General features: G+C 39.5%; 1 protein-coding gene across 14 annotated transcripts in view; it reads left to right on the plus strand.

Annotated features, from left to right (window-relative positions):
* The window catches only part of KIAA0825 (KIAA0825 ortholog), a 380,197-nt gene that overhangs the window by 60,061 nt on the left and 305,763 nt on the right, over nt 1–14,373 (plus strand). For all 14 annotated transcript variants that reach the window (XM_075932130.1, XM_075932131.1, XM_075932132.1 and 11 more), the window contains one exon: nt 1,662–1,801. In XM_075932130.1, coding sequence (XP_075788245.1) covers nt 1,671–1,801 — 131 coding nt within the window. In that variant the 5' untranslated portion in view covers nt 1,662–1,670. The remainder of the gene's footprint in view (nt 1–1,661; nt 1,802–14,373) is intronic.

Below are 14,373 nucleotides of genomic sequence, written 5' to 3' on the forward strand. Positions count from 1 at the left end.
AGGGGGCCTCCAGCCCTTCCCAGGGTGCCCTAGTGGCCACTCTGGGCACAACCAAGAAATCTTTTCTCCCTCCCCCTCTCCCTGGAGCCCTTAAAGGGTACCTTTAAGCAGATAGCCTCTGGCAGCAGCCACACAAGGTAACTCCTGACCTGATACCCTGCCAGAACTGGTTCTGGCTGGCCTTAAATGCGATTCAACATCCTATCAATGTGGATGAGCTATATCGAAATAGCAAAACGCTATTCACCCTGCTGTAAGAAATAAACAGATATGAATTATGTACTTAGGTCCCATTAGGTGTAAAGATGGAAATAATGTCAAGAAAGTTGTCACAGAAGGAATTGTGATGAATCGTAGTAGGGGCCAACCGGCGAGGAGATGGATAGATACTGTGCAGCAGATCACAGAGAGATCAGCTGCCAAGTGCTCAAATATAGCAATGAAAGGCTTCTGAAAATTCATATTAAGACATGAATAAAATGGTTTTACTTATTGACTTATTTATGTTCTGTTTACATTTGTATTATGGTCTCTTGATGCTTATAATCCAATACTATTAATAATACTATTAATAATTTCTTACCAAATGTACTACTTATTGGGAAATTCCCATTTTTACTTCCTTTGTTGTGTGATTGAAGTGTTTAGTCATGGTTGGTTGGAAAACATGTATCCTTATTCTTCTGTATGATAATTAGTGAAGAGAAAGAAGAGCTGGTAGTGTCCTGCATCAGATGTAAACATTCCTATGATTGGTTGGATACCTGTGGATAGGTCAATGGATGAGCTATGTGTGGAATGAAACGTAAGCTAGTCAAAAATGGAAAACCTGTTTCCTTGGACTTTGTAATATATTTGCTTTCTGGGAGAGGTATGTTTTTATTTGGTTTTGTTTTTAATTAACTACATATATAAGCTGAGGTTCAGAAACGTATACACTAAGCTAGTAGCTGCTATCGCTATCTCTATGCTTGGAGATATTTGAATGGAATGGAGATACTTAGATGAAAATGTGTGTGCACATAGCAAGTACACTGATCATCATTTTTAAAAGACACTGTTTAACCTACAGACACTAGCATTCATAATTTTGTTCTTGGAATTTTCCGATGTCACTTTTTAGTTGCAATGCTGAGTTTTATTAAGCATTATAGTTACAAACTTTCTTCTGCATCACGAAGTTGTTTTATAAAGAGTAATTCTGTTACCTTTGTGAAAAATATTAATTGATTTTATTTTTGCTAAATTGAAGATTACTGATAAACTACTGTGTTTAATTAGCTATAACATATACTGCAAGCTACTCCTCTACAGCTGTGTTTGTCGAAGTGGTTCACGGATCCACTCTGAGAAAGCAGCTAATGGGTTGCTCCAGGTCGTTTACTTACTAGTTCCACAGCCACAGAGCCTTGCAACTCCCATTGACTCTGGTTCACCGTTTGCAGCCAAGAATAGCTGTGGGAAGCAGTGGGCTGTGTCACACTTTGACTGCTTATTTTTCATTGGTTTAATATTCCTTGTATAATTACATATTCTATGTTATTCTAAGCATAAATTCAAAAAATGAAAAATTTTATGTACTTTAATATTAAAAATAAAACTTGCTTTTTCATAAGTTAATCCCATTTTTATATTTGCTATTTCCTTTCCATTTATTTCAGGTTTTGGAAATGGAGTGGGGAGGTGAATATTCTCTTGATTCTTCCAACTTAGATTGTTTATTAAACATTCTTCCTGGGGACCTGGAGTTTCAACAAATCCTCAGTGACATTGATGAGAAAATAAAGAAAAATTCTGCTAGGTAAAAGATTTTAAACTTTTTTTGTCCAATGTATCAGTGAGCCATTTACATTTTTAAGATTTATTTTCTTTCTTATTTTTGTGGTGATATTGTAGAATATTGAAAGTTATTTCACTACTGGTTTTGCCTTAATTCAGCCAACACTTGTGGGGCTTTTTCATGCCTTTAGAAGTTATTAGCTACTTTTTTATTTGTTTCAATCTGTATAGGTAATATTAATAGCTTGAATCCTCACAGAACTCGAAAATTGTCAATTTGTTGTGATACAGAAATGAAGAGAATATATATTTTTAGTGTTCTCAGACCTCAGACATGGGGCTGGGTTGAGGCTGAAGTTTGCTTTTATTTTATTTCTTGGTAAAAGAGCTATAAAATTTGATAAGTTTATAGAATATAAAGGTAGTCTTTAACATCATAGAATAATTTTAATAAAATGTATTTCTTCCTAAAGCAGTGGTCTCAAAGTGGTCCACAGATCCACTCTGAGCAACCTGCTAATTGGCTGCTCCTGTTGGTTTATTTACCAGCTTCACAGTCACAGAACCTTGTGGCTCCCATTGGCTCCAGTTTGCTATTTGCAGCCAAGGCAAGCTGTGGGTCATGGCAGCCCGTCCCAGGCTGCTTCCCACGACTCCCCTTGGCTACAAACAGCAAACCGGAGCCAATGGGAGGCGTGAGCCTCTGTGGCTGCAGAGCTGGTAAATAAACATGTGGAAGATGCCAGTTAGCAGCTTTCTCAGAGTGGATCTGCAGACCATTTTGAGAAACATTGTTCTAAAGTGAAGAAAGTGACTTTATCAATGTTCATTATAAATAAACCATTAACTTACTTATTCTAAAGAAAATTTTCATATTGGAATAATAGCAGAAGACTTTTTAATCTGCATATGTTTTGGAGTACACTTTAAAACATTTGTGGTAAATGTTTCATTACAAAGAATGGGTAAATCTGTTATATTCTTTTAGTCAAAAAAGATACACACAATGCTTCTATTAATCAGGAATTAATCTTTGCTCTGGCTTGGACTTTTCTATGACCAAGTCACTTAATAATTCTGTGCCTTAATTGTCACTTCTGTAAAGTAAGAATATCTTCCCCGCAGTCGTGGTGTGGCTAAATACATTAATATTTGTAAAATATATGGAGATTCTTGGATGAAAGATGCTGGGTCTGGCAAATACTCCTGTCACTGTTTAGAAAAATAACATTTACCCACTGCTACAACAGAAATTTCTTGTTTTGAGGAATAACTGGAATTTTAGATATAACTCTGGATAAATACTATCTTTTTAAGAGTAATGATTGTACTATTATCCCTTGTACATCTGAAGTATGCAGCAGGGATCCAACTGTGCTATAGAAAGCATTTCTGAGACTTCAGAGGATACCTTTGATGAAGTGTGATTTAGGATGGTATAACTTAATAATGAGGCCCTCCTGGGTAGGAGGACTTTATCTACTGCTCACAAAACTATCCACCTTATTCAGGAAGCAGTCCTTTATAATATACACCCACAGAAGCTATATTTTACATCTCTTTCTTTTTCTGCTGAAGTTAATCTAGCAGAAAACTAAGTCCTCCCTGAGCTACATATTCTATCAGGTTGCTAGTCAAGATCACAGACTTCCTCACTCTGTTTTTATGATTTACTAGAGAATTTACCTGGCATTGCTTGGGTCCTTCAGAGCAGGGGGCTACAGGGGTACTGGAGCAGGGCAGGGGTTTGGGGATTTGGGGAGAATCAGGGCAGGAGGCTAGAGGTGTGTGGGGGGAGGGTGCAGAAGTCGGGTGGGAAGAGTGGGAGAGCTCAGGGGAGAGATGTGGGAAGGCTGAGAGGAAGAGATGTGAGGTGGCTCAGGGCAAGGGGTGGAGGTGCAGGAGTCAGGGCAGTGGGTCAGGGAGTCTGGCAGCTGCTTCCCAGGGCTGCCGTTGCACAGCAAGGACCACTGTGCTCAGCCGCTGGGCTGGACTTGGGCTGTGCAAGCCAGGTTGCCCAGCCATCAGCTGCTCCATAGCTCTCTGGGACTGCAAGGGCACACTTGCTTGCTAACCCTCTGTGGTCATTCTGGAGCGTAACTCCCCTGTGCTTGCTGCCCCTGTTATTCTGCAGTATAACTGTTCTTGCTATTACAGTCCTCCCTTTCCATTTGATGTGAAACAATTGCATTCTACACCCGTCCTATTTTCTTGGCATTACCAAACCCTGACCTTGCTTTAAGTTATGGTAAGAGGAAGCTGCATACTAAATTTGGTGGTCCTAGCTTTTACCATATAGGAAAAGTTCTTGAACAAACAGACTCACAGAGAAACACAGAAAACACAGACATTCTCTCAAATATATAGTAGATTATTTATTCCTTACAAGAGTCATTGATATTGATAATCTTAAAATAATGACAATAATGAAAATCTAGCAACTGTAAAATTGCAGGAAAAACTTAAAAAACAACAAATAGACTTCTTCAGATGACAGGAGTATGCTAATGCTAAGACAGTATGCTAATACTCCTGTCATCTGAAGAAGTGGGTTGTGCCCACAAAAGCTCATGATACCATCTCACGATACCATCCACAGTTAGTCCTTGAGGTGCTACTAGACTATTTGTTGTTTTTTAAGTTTTTCCTGTTACAGGCTAATTCGACTATTCCTCTGAAGCTTTTGTAAAATTGCAGTTACCTTCGTAGTGCTAATCCCCAGTCTGTTGACATCACTGGAATTTAGGGTCATACTAAGAAAAATTCAGTTGAAGTCCTTACTGTGTCATAAGTATCTGCAGTTTTGAGTTGCTCTGCATGATGTGTTACACATTCAGAAAGGCCACCATCAGCATTTGGCAGGTGTGTTTGACAATCTTTTATTACTTTTTCAGTTTAAAAGGTGTGTTGTGAGGGGTAAAACCGCATTTTGACACAGAAGTAGATAACAGCTGTTTGGGCCTTTGTTTCATATTATATCCATTCATGTCAAATTACATTTTTCAAGCCCCTCCCCCCACATCCTCAAGAATAGTTGAGTCTGTCTTTAGCAATTCTAGCTCCACAAATTAGAGGGGCCTGCAGCTATGGACTGTGGATTGTCCAAAGGAGAGAGGCAAGGATGATTTTTTGGCTTCTGGATTGGTGTTATATTGTGGTGTGATAGCCATAAAAGCCACCCATTCTTTTGCTGTAAAATTCTGAATTTTTACAGTCTGTTGTTTTTTCAACAATAGCAGTTCAACCAATAAGCCCTGAATTTACCAGATGTTATTTTTCATCTGTAAAATGTCAATTTCAGGAATAGAGAAGAACTTAACAAAAGATGAACAACATTTGATGTGACTTTTAAATGAAAAACGGTATTTTATTGCTAATACATTATAGGTAACATGGAATGAAATAAAGTTCCATTTACCATTGATCTTTGCAAGGAGTATGATAAGGGAGCTACTCTGTGCGTTATGTTGATTCAATTAGAATACAATCCATTTTTCATCAGATAGATTTATGTTTTTATAATACACTAGAGAAAAAAACATAATAGTATACAGTATGTATATTTAAAAAAAATAGAGCAGCATGTGAAAATTATGATCTAAAAGTGTGTAAATCGCTTCTACACTCATTTATGGCCTTCCAACAGAACACTTTTTACAAAATTGTATGTCATGACAAATCAATTATGTTCCACTACCAACAACAGCTGAAATACTTTCAGTATTTTTGTATCATAATTGTTACAATCCTTGTGTTATAAACAGAACAAAAATGACCAACTGTGTGATAAGTTTTTCATTAAGTTTTAAGGGAAAATATGATAAACACTTATATGGAAAGATGTGTATTACATTGAATTTTGACTTTATTGCTATAGCAGTTTATGAAGACAGCCAATTTGACCATTTTTAAGTGCTGCCCTGTGTGCCAAACTACATCTTGGGTTATTTTATGGTGAAATCATGTTTCACTCTTGCAGTGTAGGCTATCATTTCTCTCTTTCTTCATCTCCTTCCTTCCTACACACATTTGAACTTTCTTTATTATATTTGGGTAGAAATATTTTCGGTATGTAATATGGAGTTTTCAGAATTAACACAACTGGTTTACAAATACTCTATCGGAATTAAAAGTTCAGCAGACATCACTGTATGTTCAGCTTTCTTGTAGCTAGCGGAACACCAGGAAATAACTGTATAGAGCTTGAAACCATGCTTATCATGCAACTCTCCTCAAAAGAGACAGTAAAAATGGCAAAAATGAATTCTTAGCAAATAAGTTCTTTGTGTATTTATTCATGTGTGCTTATTTTAAATGGATACATTTTAAACTGCTTTTTACTTCTGACAGCTCTGCAGAGCTTGCACAGCTCTGTAAGAGTGAGGTAGATTTCATTCCTTTTTCTGCATACATAACAGAATTATTTACCAAGATTCCATCAGTTACATCTCTATAAACTCACTGATGACTATGGTTTTGGACAGGTGTCACAAAGAGCCCTATTTGGTCTGCAGAACTGATGCACAAAAGAGGAGGATTGATTCTCAGATCCAAGGTTGCATTTACTGTGGTGACAGTTGGAAAATATGTATATTTCACATGTAAACTTAACACACTTGATGTGGAGAAGATTAACATGGATCTTTTCAACTCCAAATGTAGAGCAACTTTTCAGAGAATAACTAGACATAAAGCTTCAAGTGCTTGCTCGTGTCCATTCAACCTAGGTGTGTGTGCCTGCCACATGCACTGATGCCAGAAGTTTTTGTCTAAGTAGTACTCATAGGGGCTGGGGTTCCCAGCGCCTTCCTGGAGAGACACGCTATATAGGACTCTCCCTGTCCACTCCCTCCTCAGTTCCTTCTTACCATCAGTGATGGTGCTTGGAACAGTGTGCCTTAGCTGTAGCAAGCATTCCCATTGTTTTGCTGATAGTTATAATCAATCTAACTAAGTACTTTGACATCTCAGTATGCCATCATGCAGCAGGCTAGGTTCAGGAATCCTTTGCTGATGCTTCCATTGGGACAGTGGTCCTTCCAGCTATACTTCCTCACACCCTCCTCCTACTTAAAATACTACTTGTCAACCACTCACATTGGAATACAGTCCAGCCCATCACTCAAAGAAGTGGAGATTCTTCAAGATGTTTGGTCCTCCCTCCTTCTACTCTGCTTTGGATATTCTTCGATTATAATAGAAAAGGAACTAGAGAGATGGTCAGTCCTCTCCACCCTTTATCCCCTCAGTCAGAGGCATGATGTGAGCCAGTACGCAGGCACAGACCAATTGAATTTCTTTCAAATCTCTAGCTCTGGGAACATTATGTGCGTGTGCAAATCCACAGTAAAATACAGAATAGGCATCCACATCTCAAAGAACCTTCAGTCAGAGGTTAGTAACCTGCTTATCTCACCCTAAAAACCTAATTTTAAAAATTGGCAACAGTGATGTGGGAGTAATTAGATATGGGAGTTTAGAAGAGTAAGTTCCAGAGTCCAAGATGCTTCATGGAAAATACTGTGCCATTATCCAGCTTCTCTCTACATTGTTCCACTACATTCCTTCCCCCTCTAATACTCTTTAAAGTAGGAGATTGTTAGATTGAGTTCCTCTGATCACAGATTCTATAATATCATCAGTGCCGAACCAAGCCATACTTGCACCCCGGGCAGCGGGTGTGCAGCGCATGCGTGGCCCCGCCCTCGGGCGCGCGGTGTCCCTTACCACTTCAATCAGGTGCCCCGGGCAGCTGCCCGACTAGCCCCCCCATTAATCTGGTCCTGAATATCATAGACTCATAGACTGTAAGGTCAGAAAGGACCATCATGATCTAATCTGGCCTCCTGCATATTGCAGACCACAGTACCTAGCCCATTCATTTCTGTAGTAGATCTCTAACCCCTTTCTGAGATACTGAAGTCCTCAAATTATGCTTTAAAGAACGTCTGGTTACAAAGAATTGACCATTTACTCATTGTCAAAACTGCAAGTGACCTGTGCCCTATGCTGCAGTGGAAGGTGAAGAAAAACAGGAGGAAATTTCTTCCTGATTCCAAAAATGGTGATGAGTTGGACCCTGAGCATTTTGGTAAGACCCAAGAGCTGGATACCTGGAAAGAATTCTCTGTTGTAACTCAGAATCTTTCCCATAGAGTGTTCCATCACTGGCCTTTAGGGTTCTTTTCTACTAGTAGTTGCAGAGCTGCTACATGCCAGTGTAGGCAGTCTCGTCAATCAAAGTTGTTTCTGACATAGCCCAGATTCAAACCTTTTAGGGCTAGATAGATCAAAAATAGTACTCTACCCAGAAGTCAATTGACAGCCAGTACAATTACAGAATACTTGTGTAATATGCTCACCACATTAATAAGTGGGTAGTTTTTTTTTATTTCACACTAGCTTCAACTTCTATAAGATCTGAACATGGAGATCCAGGAAGAAACTATATATTTGGTTTGCTCTTCCAATGACAAAAGCCTGGATGATTGTATAGAGGTCCACATCCAAAAGAAATTCTCTCTCTGTTCTCTGGCTCCATGGAAGGGCAGGGAGTGGGGCTATAGCTTCTGCTCCTTTCCCTGGTGTCAGAGGCAGAGCAAGAAAAGCAGCAGAACTTCCAGAGGCTCCTCAGGATTGTATACCATCTCCAGTCTCTCCTCCACCCCCAGGAGAGAGTAGGAGCCCCAGGCTGGGGGTGGAGTAGAGTCACATGGACATGCTCCTTCTTAGCTGTTGTATGTTCCCCCATCCCACACTAGTAAGAAATTTATTTTTCTTGCACAGCTGGTCACAGTGGTCCATATTTGCTGTATGAGCATCCAACAAAATTCCTAAATTGAAAAATTAAACCATATATAGTGAAAGCATTTTCTGTCAGGATGTTGATATAACATTTGTCAGTTCTGCTGGTTGCTGATGCTAGCCTTATGATACCTAGCAGTTCTAGCCAAATATTGAGAGAGAGGAGACATGAGCTGGACTGTAGGCTCTGCTTTCTCACAGGATTCCCTTCCATTCCGAGGTAATGGGGCTTAGGCTAAGTACTCTTGCAGGATGTTTTTCACATGCACTTAACTTGACTTGCACTCCAAGAGAAACCCAGGGACTACCTTTCCCCTTGTGTATTTTTGAGAATAGTTTGCTACAGGGCTTTCCGCCTTATGGGCTTTTCAGGAAAAATAATCATATCCTTGTTATTTTAGGGCACTTTTAACAAAGACCTTGCATCTTGATGAAAAAATCTCAAGTAACTGTGTTCAGAGATTTGGGGAAACCGTTTTCACAATCTTCTAGTCCTGGCACACGGAATGAATGGGAAAGGTGGTAATATGTTGATATTGGTAACTTGAACCAAAGAGAAAAGTCATCTCTAATTTTCTGTATTATTACGTGGTCATCTACTATTCCAATATTATACTTCTTGTGACATTAATGCTTTTGAAAAAATATTAGAATATTATCATCCTCTATTTAACAAAAACAGGAGGAATATTCCTTACCTGCTAGCCTTAATTAATGTGCTTCTAGTTTATAAGAAAGGATCATCATTGAGCCAAAGTTTTTTAATTCACTTTTATTCCCATTCAGTCTATATATTATGGCTACAAAGAGCAGTGCTCTTTGGAATGTGTGCACTGATTCCTTATAAACTGGCCTAAGACCACCAGCTAATTTCATAGTAGCCACCAAACACTCAATGTCTTGCAAATAATATGGTCAATCCCAGGATATTGGAGAGGCTGGATGAGGTAATATCTATTAGTGAGAGAGACAAGCTTTAGAGCCACACAGACTCTTCTTCAAGTCTAGGAAAGGCTCTCCCAGTGTCACAGCAACATAAAGATGGAACAGGTTCACCCACCTTGCCTCTCTCTAACAGCTAGTTATGAGTTTAGCCATTTGTAGCCAGACACGAACCCCATCTTGTTCCCCCCCCCCCCCCCCCAGAGAGCAAGAGAAAGGCAGTCAGCCTTTGATGCCCTAGGAACGCAGGTGTGCTGCCTGCCCCTGACTCTACCATAAACAGAAACCAGACAGTAAATGGGCTAGCTGACCACCCGGGGCCTCCCGTCGCCCTGATGGCTAGTACCAGTAATTGACACGCCTGCACTGTCCCAGGAGAGGAATCTTCGCCCATCACATACCAGAGGTTCCCATTGTCTGCATTTTCCCAGGTGTGAATTATGCTTTGCACCCTTCGTGGGAAACTTGGCATTCAAAGCCATTTTTCCTAATTGGCCACTTGAGACCAGGAAGAAGCCTACATGACCCAAGGGGTATAAAAGAGGTTCAGCAGCCCACCCCATTTGAGCTCTAATCATCTATACCTGCTGGCAGGTATTGATTGTCTCCCGAGGTCTGTGGGACGCCCAACCTCGCCCTACTTCTTCCCGAGGGATTGAGAGAAAGACCCTGGCCACGCCAAGTCTGGAACGCAGGGGTGAGAATATATACCTGCGATGTGTCTATTTTGCATGCATTTAATAAGAGCTCAGAGAACCAAAGGGTTTCATGGTACCTGTAAGTGACTTATTAGTGTAATTTCTGTCCTGTCCTTTGTAGTGTCTGTGTTACCTGTAACACAGTAGTAGCATTTAACAACTAAGTTTACCCTGTAACAATAAATAGTAACTGTTTAAGCTTTAACCTGACTCCTTCAGTTGCTGTAACAGAACCAAGCACAATTTAAAAGAACTTCAGCCGGTCATAAGGGACTCACTGCCCTGACCGTCGGCTGACACCATTATTCATCTGGGTCATATTTACATCAGTAATTTCAAATTGAAAAACTTTTTTCTAATATCAATCCTCTTAGTATCTAATCATAAGACAATAAGAACATAAGAATGGCCGTACTGGGTCAGACCAAAGGTCCATCTAGTCCAGTATCCTGTCTGCTGACAGTGGCCAGTACCAGGTGCCCTAGAGGGGGTGGATCGAAAACAGTGATCAAACGATTTGTCTTGTGCCATCCATCTCCAGCCTTTGTCAGACAGAGACCAGGGACACCATTCCTACCCCTTGGCTAATAGCCTTTTATGGACCTAACCTCCATGAATTTATCTAGATCTTTTTTAAACTGTTATAGTCTTAGCCTTCACAGCCTCCTCTGGCAAGGAGTTCCACAGGTTGACTGTGCGCTGTGTGAAGAAGACCTTTCTTTTATTAGTTTTAAACCTGCTACCCATTACTTTCATTTGGGTACATATACTTATACGATAAATAAAACCATCAAGAGAGTAAGTGAGGCAAGACAGCCTCTTAATCTTAATTGGGGATGGGAAACTAAACTCCCAGGAAGCTTTTTTTCCCATCAAAGCAAGGTCAATGAACTTTAGGAAGATATAAGGAAATGAGAGGAAAGCCATTTTGACACCCTTTACACAAGGAGAAAAAGGAACTCAGCAGACTGAGAAGAGTCCAGGCCAAACTATCTGTTGAGCCATGATGGATTTATATGACTTATTATTTAATAAACTAGTTTTACTTTGAAAATAAATCAGTTCTGGGCATTGGTTAAAATGAGTGTCAAAGTAGTAAGCTACTGCGTACTGTCTCTTTAAAAGGGGCAGTGAATTTAGTTTCTGTAAGTGTTGTGCAAGATTGATGCAAACTACAGAGCAGATAATTTTGGGGGCCATTGAGAGTCAGGGAGGGCATTAGAGTCACCCTGCAAAAAGTAACTGTGTGGTGGAAGTTAGAGGGTGGTTGGAGTTGCTGATATATTTTTGAAGGCATCCAGAGATGCAGAGCACATACTGACACAAACCCTTATTAGTCTGACCACCGAAGCCTCACAATGAAGTCGTTTGATCATGGTTTTTAAAATACCCTCCACTATTCCTGCAGCTCCCCTTGGTTGGAAATGGGAAACCACATCCAGTGGTAGCTGCATGGCTCCATGGCTATGGACACTTTATCTAAAGTGGTGCAGGCCCACCAGTGGCTTACCCAGAAGGGCGTGCAGCCTACTTTGAGAAACAGAGGTCTAAAGAATCTTAGGCACTCACGGCACTTTAGGGTATGTCTACACTTGCAGCTGGGGTGTAATTGCCAGCTGGAGGAGACAATTCTGTGATAACTCTCCTCTACTTAGGATACTACAAACAGACTATAGTTATGTTGGCACTAATCCTTCTAATCTGACTGCTGTTTTATGCCTGTGGAATAGGTTCAGAATGTAATGGTCAGGCATTCACATCACAGAATTCAGCCTCAGTAATGACTATTTCGTACTCATAGGAAATAGTGCATTGGATATAGAAACTGAACTATTACTTTTAGGATTGATTTCTCCAGGTCAGGATGAGATATATCAGTATGGTGAAGCTTGCCTTGGCAGTTCCTTCCTGGGACTGACGTTACAGCTAAACATGACATAAATCTCCACTGCTGTCAAGAAGTGACACCTTTATTTTAAAAATCATCCTTCAATACGATTAAGTTACTCCAATGAGTGTGTTGATTTAACATTGAGTGATTTAGGAAGTCTCAGTCTGAGTTTTCAGATTAAGGCACACATGCAGGCACTGGAACTCCTTGACCAGAACAAGCTGGTGGCAAAGTTGTTAGCGTAAAGATTTGCAATCCTTGCTTTCTCTTTTTGCCACTAAGTTACTCTCTCTCTACTATTCTCCTTCATCAGAAATGTTAAAATAATGCTGGTACTAGTTTCAGAATAAGGAACTAAGTAATGTGATTTTCAAATATGTTTTATTTTTCCACTATAAAAACATTCTTGTCAGTTGAACTTTGAGATTATTTGCTAAACTAAAGTTTATATTTCTTTTTTATTTTCATATTTCAGTCCATTCTTTAATTATTTGGTAATTCAGCTACTGTTTTCTATGTTCATTTGAACAGGTTCTGAGATAACATTTGCAATAGCACTTAGGTGACTTAGGCATCTAAATCCTGTTAAAAGGAAATAGGATTTAGGGGCCTGCCTCATGTAGGTGCATTTGAAAGTTTTGCCCTCAGGGTTTATTGTGTTTTTGTTTTGTTAAGCAACAGTAGACGCATATAAAAGAATAGAATAAAGGCCCACTCTAGTGACCTTTTGGATTGTAAATAATCCTTACTCTCCTGGAGGCACTGAGGCTATGTCTAGACTACAGGGTTTTTTCGAAAAAAGTGGCCTTTTTCTAAAAAACTTCACCTGCACCTAGACTGCTGTCGCGTTCTTTCTAAATTAAATCAAAATAACGCGGTGGGTTTTTTTTGACAGCAGTAAACCTCATTTTACGAGGAAGAACACCCTTTTTCGAAAGAGCACATTAAGATTACCTGGGTGCTCTCTTTTGAAAAAGCGGATCACTTTTTTGACAAATTTGTGGTTGTCTAGATGATCTCTTTCGAAAGAAACGTGTAGTCTAGACGTACCCTGAGATTACTCACAGAAGTGAGGACTGTTTGCTTGATTAAAAGTTTAGAGGCTCTAGCCCTTCAACCCCAATCAGTGGGATTACTAACAGAAACACAGGAATATTTATAAAGTGAAATATGTGCCAAAGTCTTTGGAGGACTGGGATATGTGTAAGCTATAATTGCATTTTAGTATAGTATAATTAATACACTGCACTAAAACAGTCTATATTAATCAATTAATTACAGTTATAACTTTGTTTTTAGTGGAAAAAGAATTAAATGATTAATAAAAAGTTTCCTTTTTAAATTCAGTACTTCCTATTATATGACTTCTATTAACTTATAAAATGATATTTTTGCATCATAGTTAATACAAATTTTGTTTAATGATTTTATATTTTTAGAAGATTGAGAAGTAGATCCCCTTATTAAGACACTGGAAATCAGAAACTTGTTTTTCTTCTAGACTGAAATAAATGTCAGGAGACAGGGTTGCAGGCAGTCTTGCTTAGTGGTCAGAAAAGGAGTCAGGCTTAATGGTGAAAATAGGAGTTAGCATTCAAATGACAGAACCAAGGCTCTAGGCAGAGTCAGGGCCCAGGGCTGGAATGCAATTGCCAGAGGGAAGGGAGAACCAGAAGTGGTTGAGGGTAAGAATCATAGTCAGAGTCCAAATGCCACACACAGAAATTGGAGCAGAGAGTTAAAACTGTATTACTTGGAGCCAGGGAAGGCAGGAGCAGGCTGGAAGAAAGGTGAATACAGAGAGGGTCTGAGTTGAAGAAAGGCTTTGAATGAAGTAACCACAGGGAGACAGCCAATCCATATGCAATGAACAGCCGCTGGTACTCGGCAGCTGCTGGGTTTAAGAGCTAGCCATCTGACCGCCTCGATCAAGCAAGTGGAGTTCTGTGCTTATAGGCTGCTCAGTGATAGGACAGACAAAGCTACAGGTCCTCATTCCTGGAATAAGATTTAGTATAAGAGGCTAGCTTTTATTTACATTTTTATCAGAATAGTTGTAAGCCTGACAGCCTGTTTACTTTGATCATTTGAAAAAAGCATTACATATTTAAGTTTAGCTCTTTCTATAGTATAAAAATGGGCATAGAACGTTTAAAGTTGTTTATTCATCACCTAATTCCTAAATATTTTATTGAGTGATATAATTCTACAGTGGATTAAAGAGCTATAAATGAACGAGTACTAATAGTATAAAGTGTC

The sequence above is a fragment of the Pelodiscus sinensis genome, chromosome 6 (genome assembly GCF_049634645.1).
Source record: "Pelodiscus sinensis isolate JC-2024 chromosome 6, ASM4963464v1, whole genome shotgun sequence".
Lineage (NCBI taxonomy): Eukaryota > Metazoa > Chordata > Testudines > Trionychidae > Pelodiscus > Pelodiscus sinensis.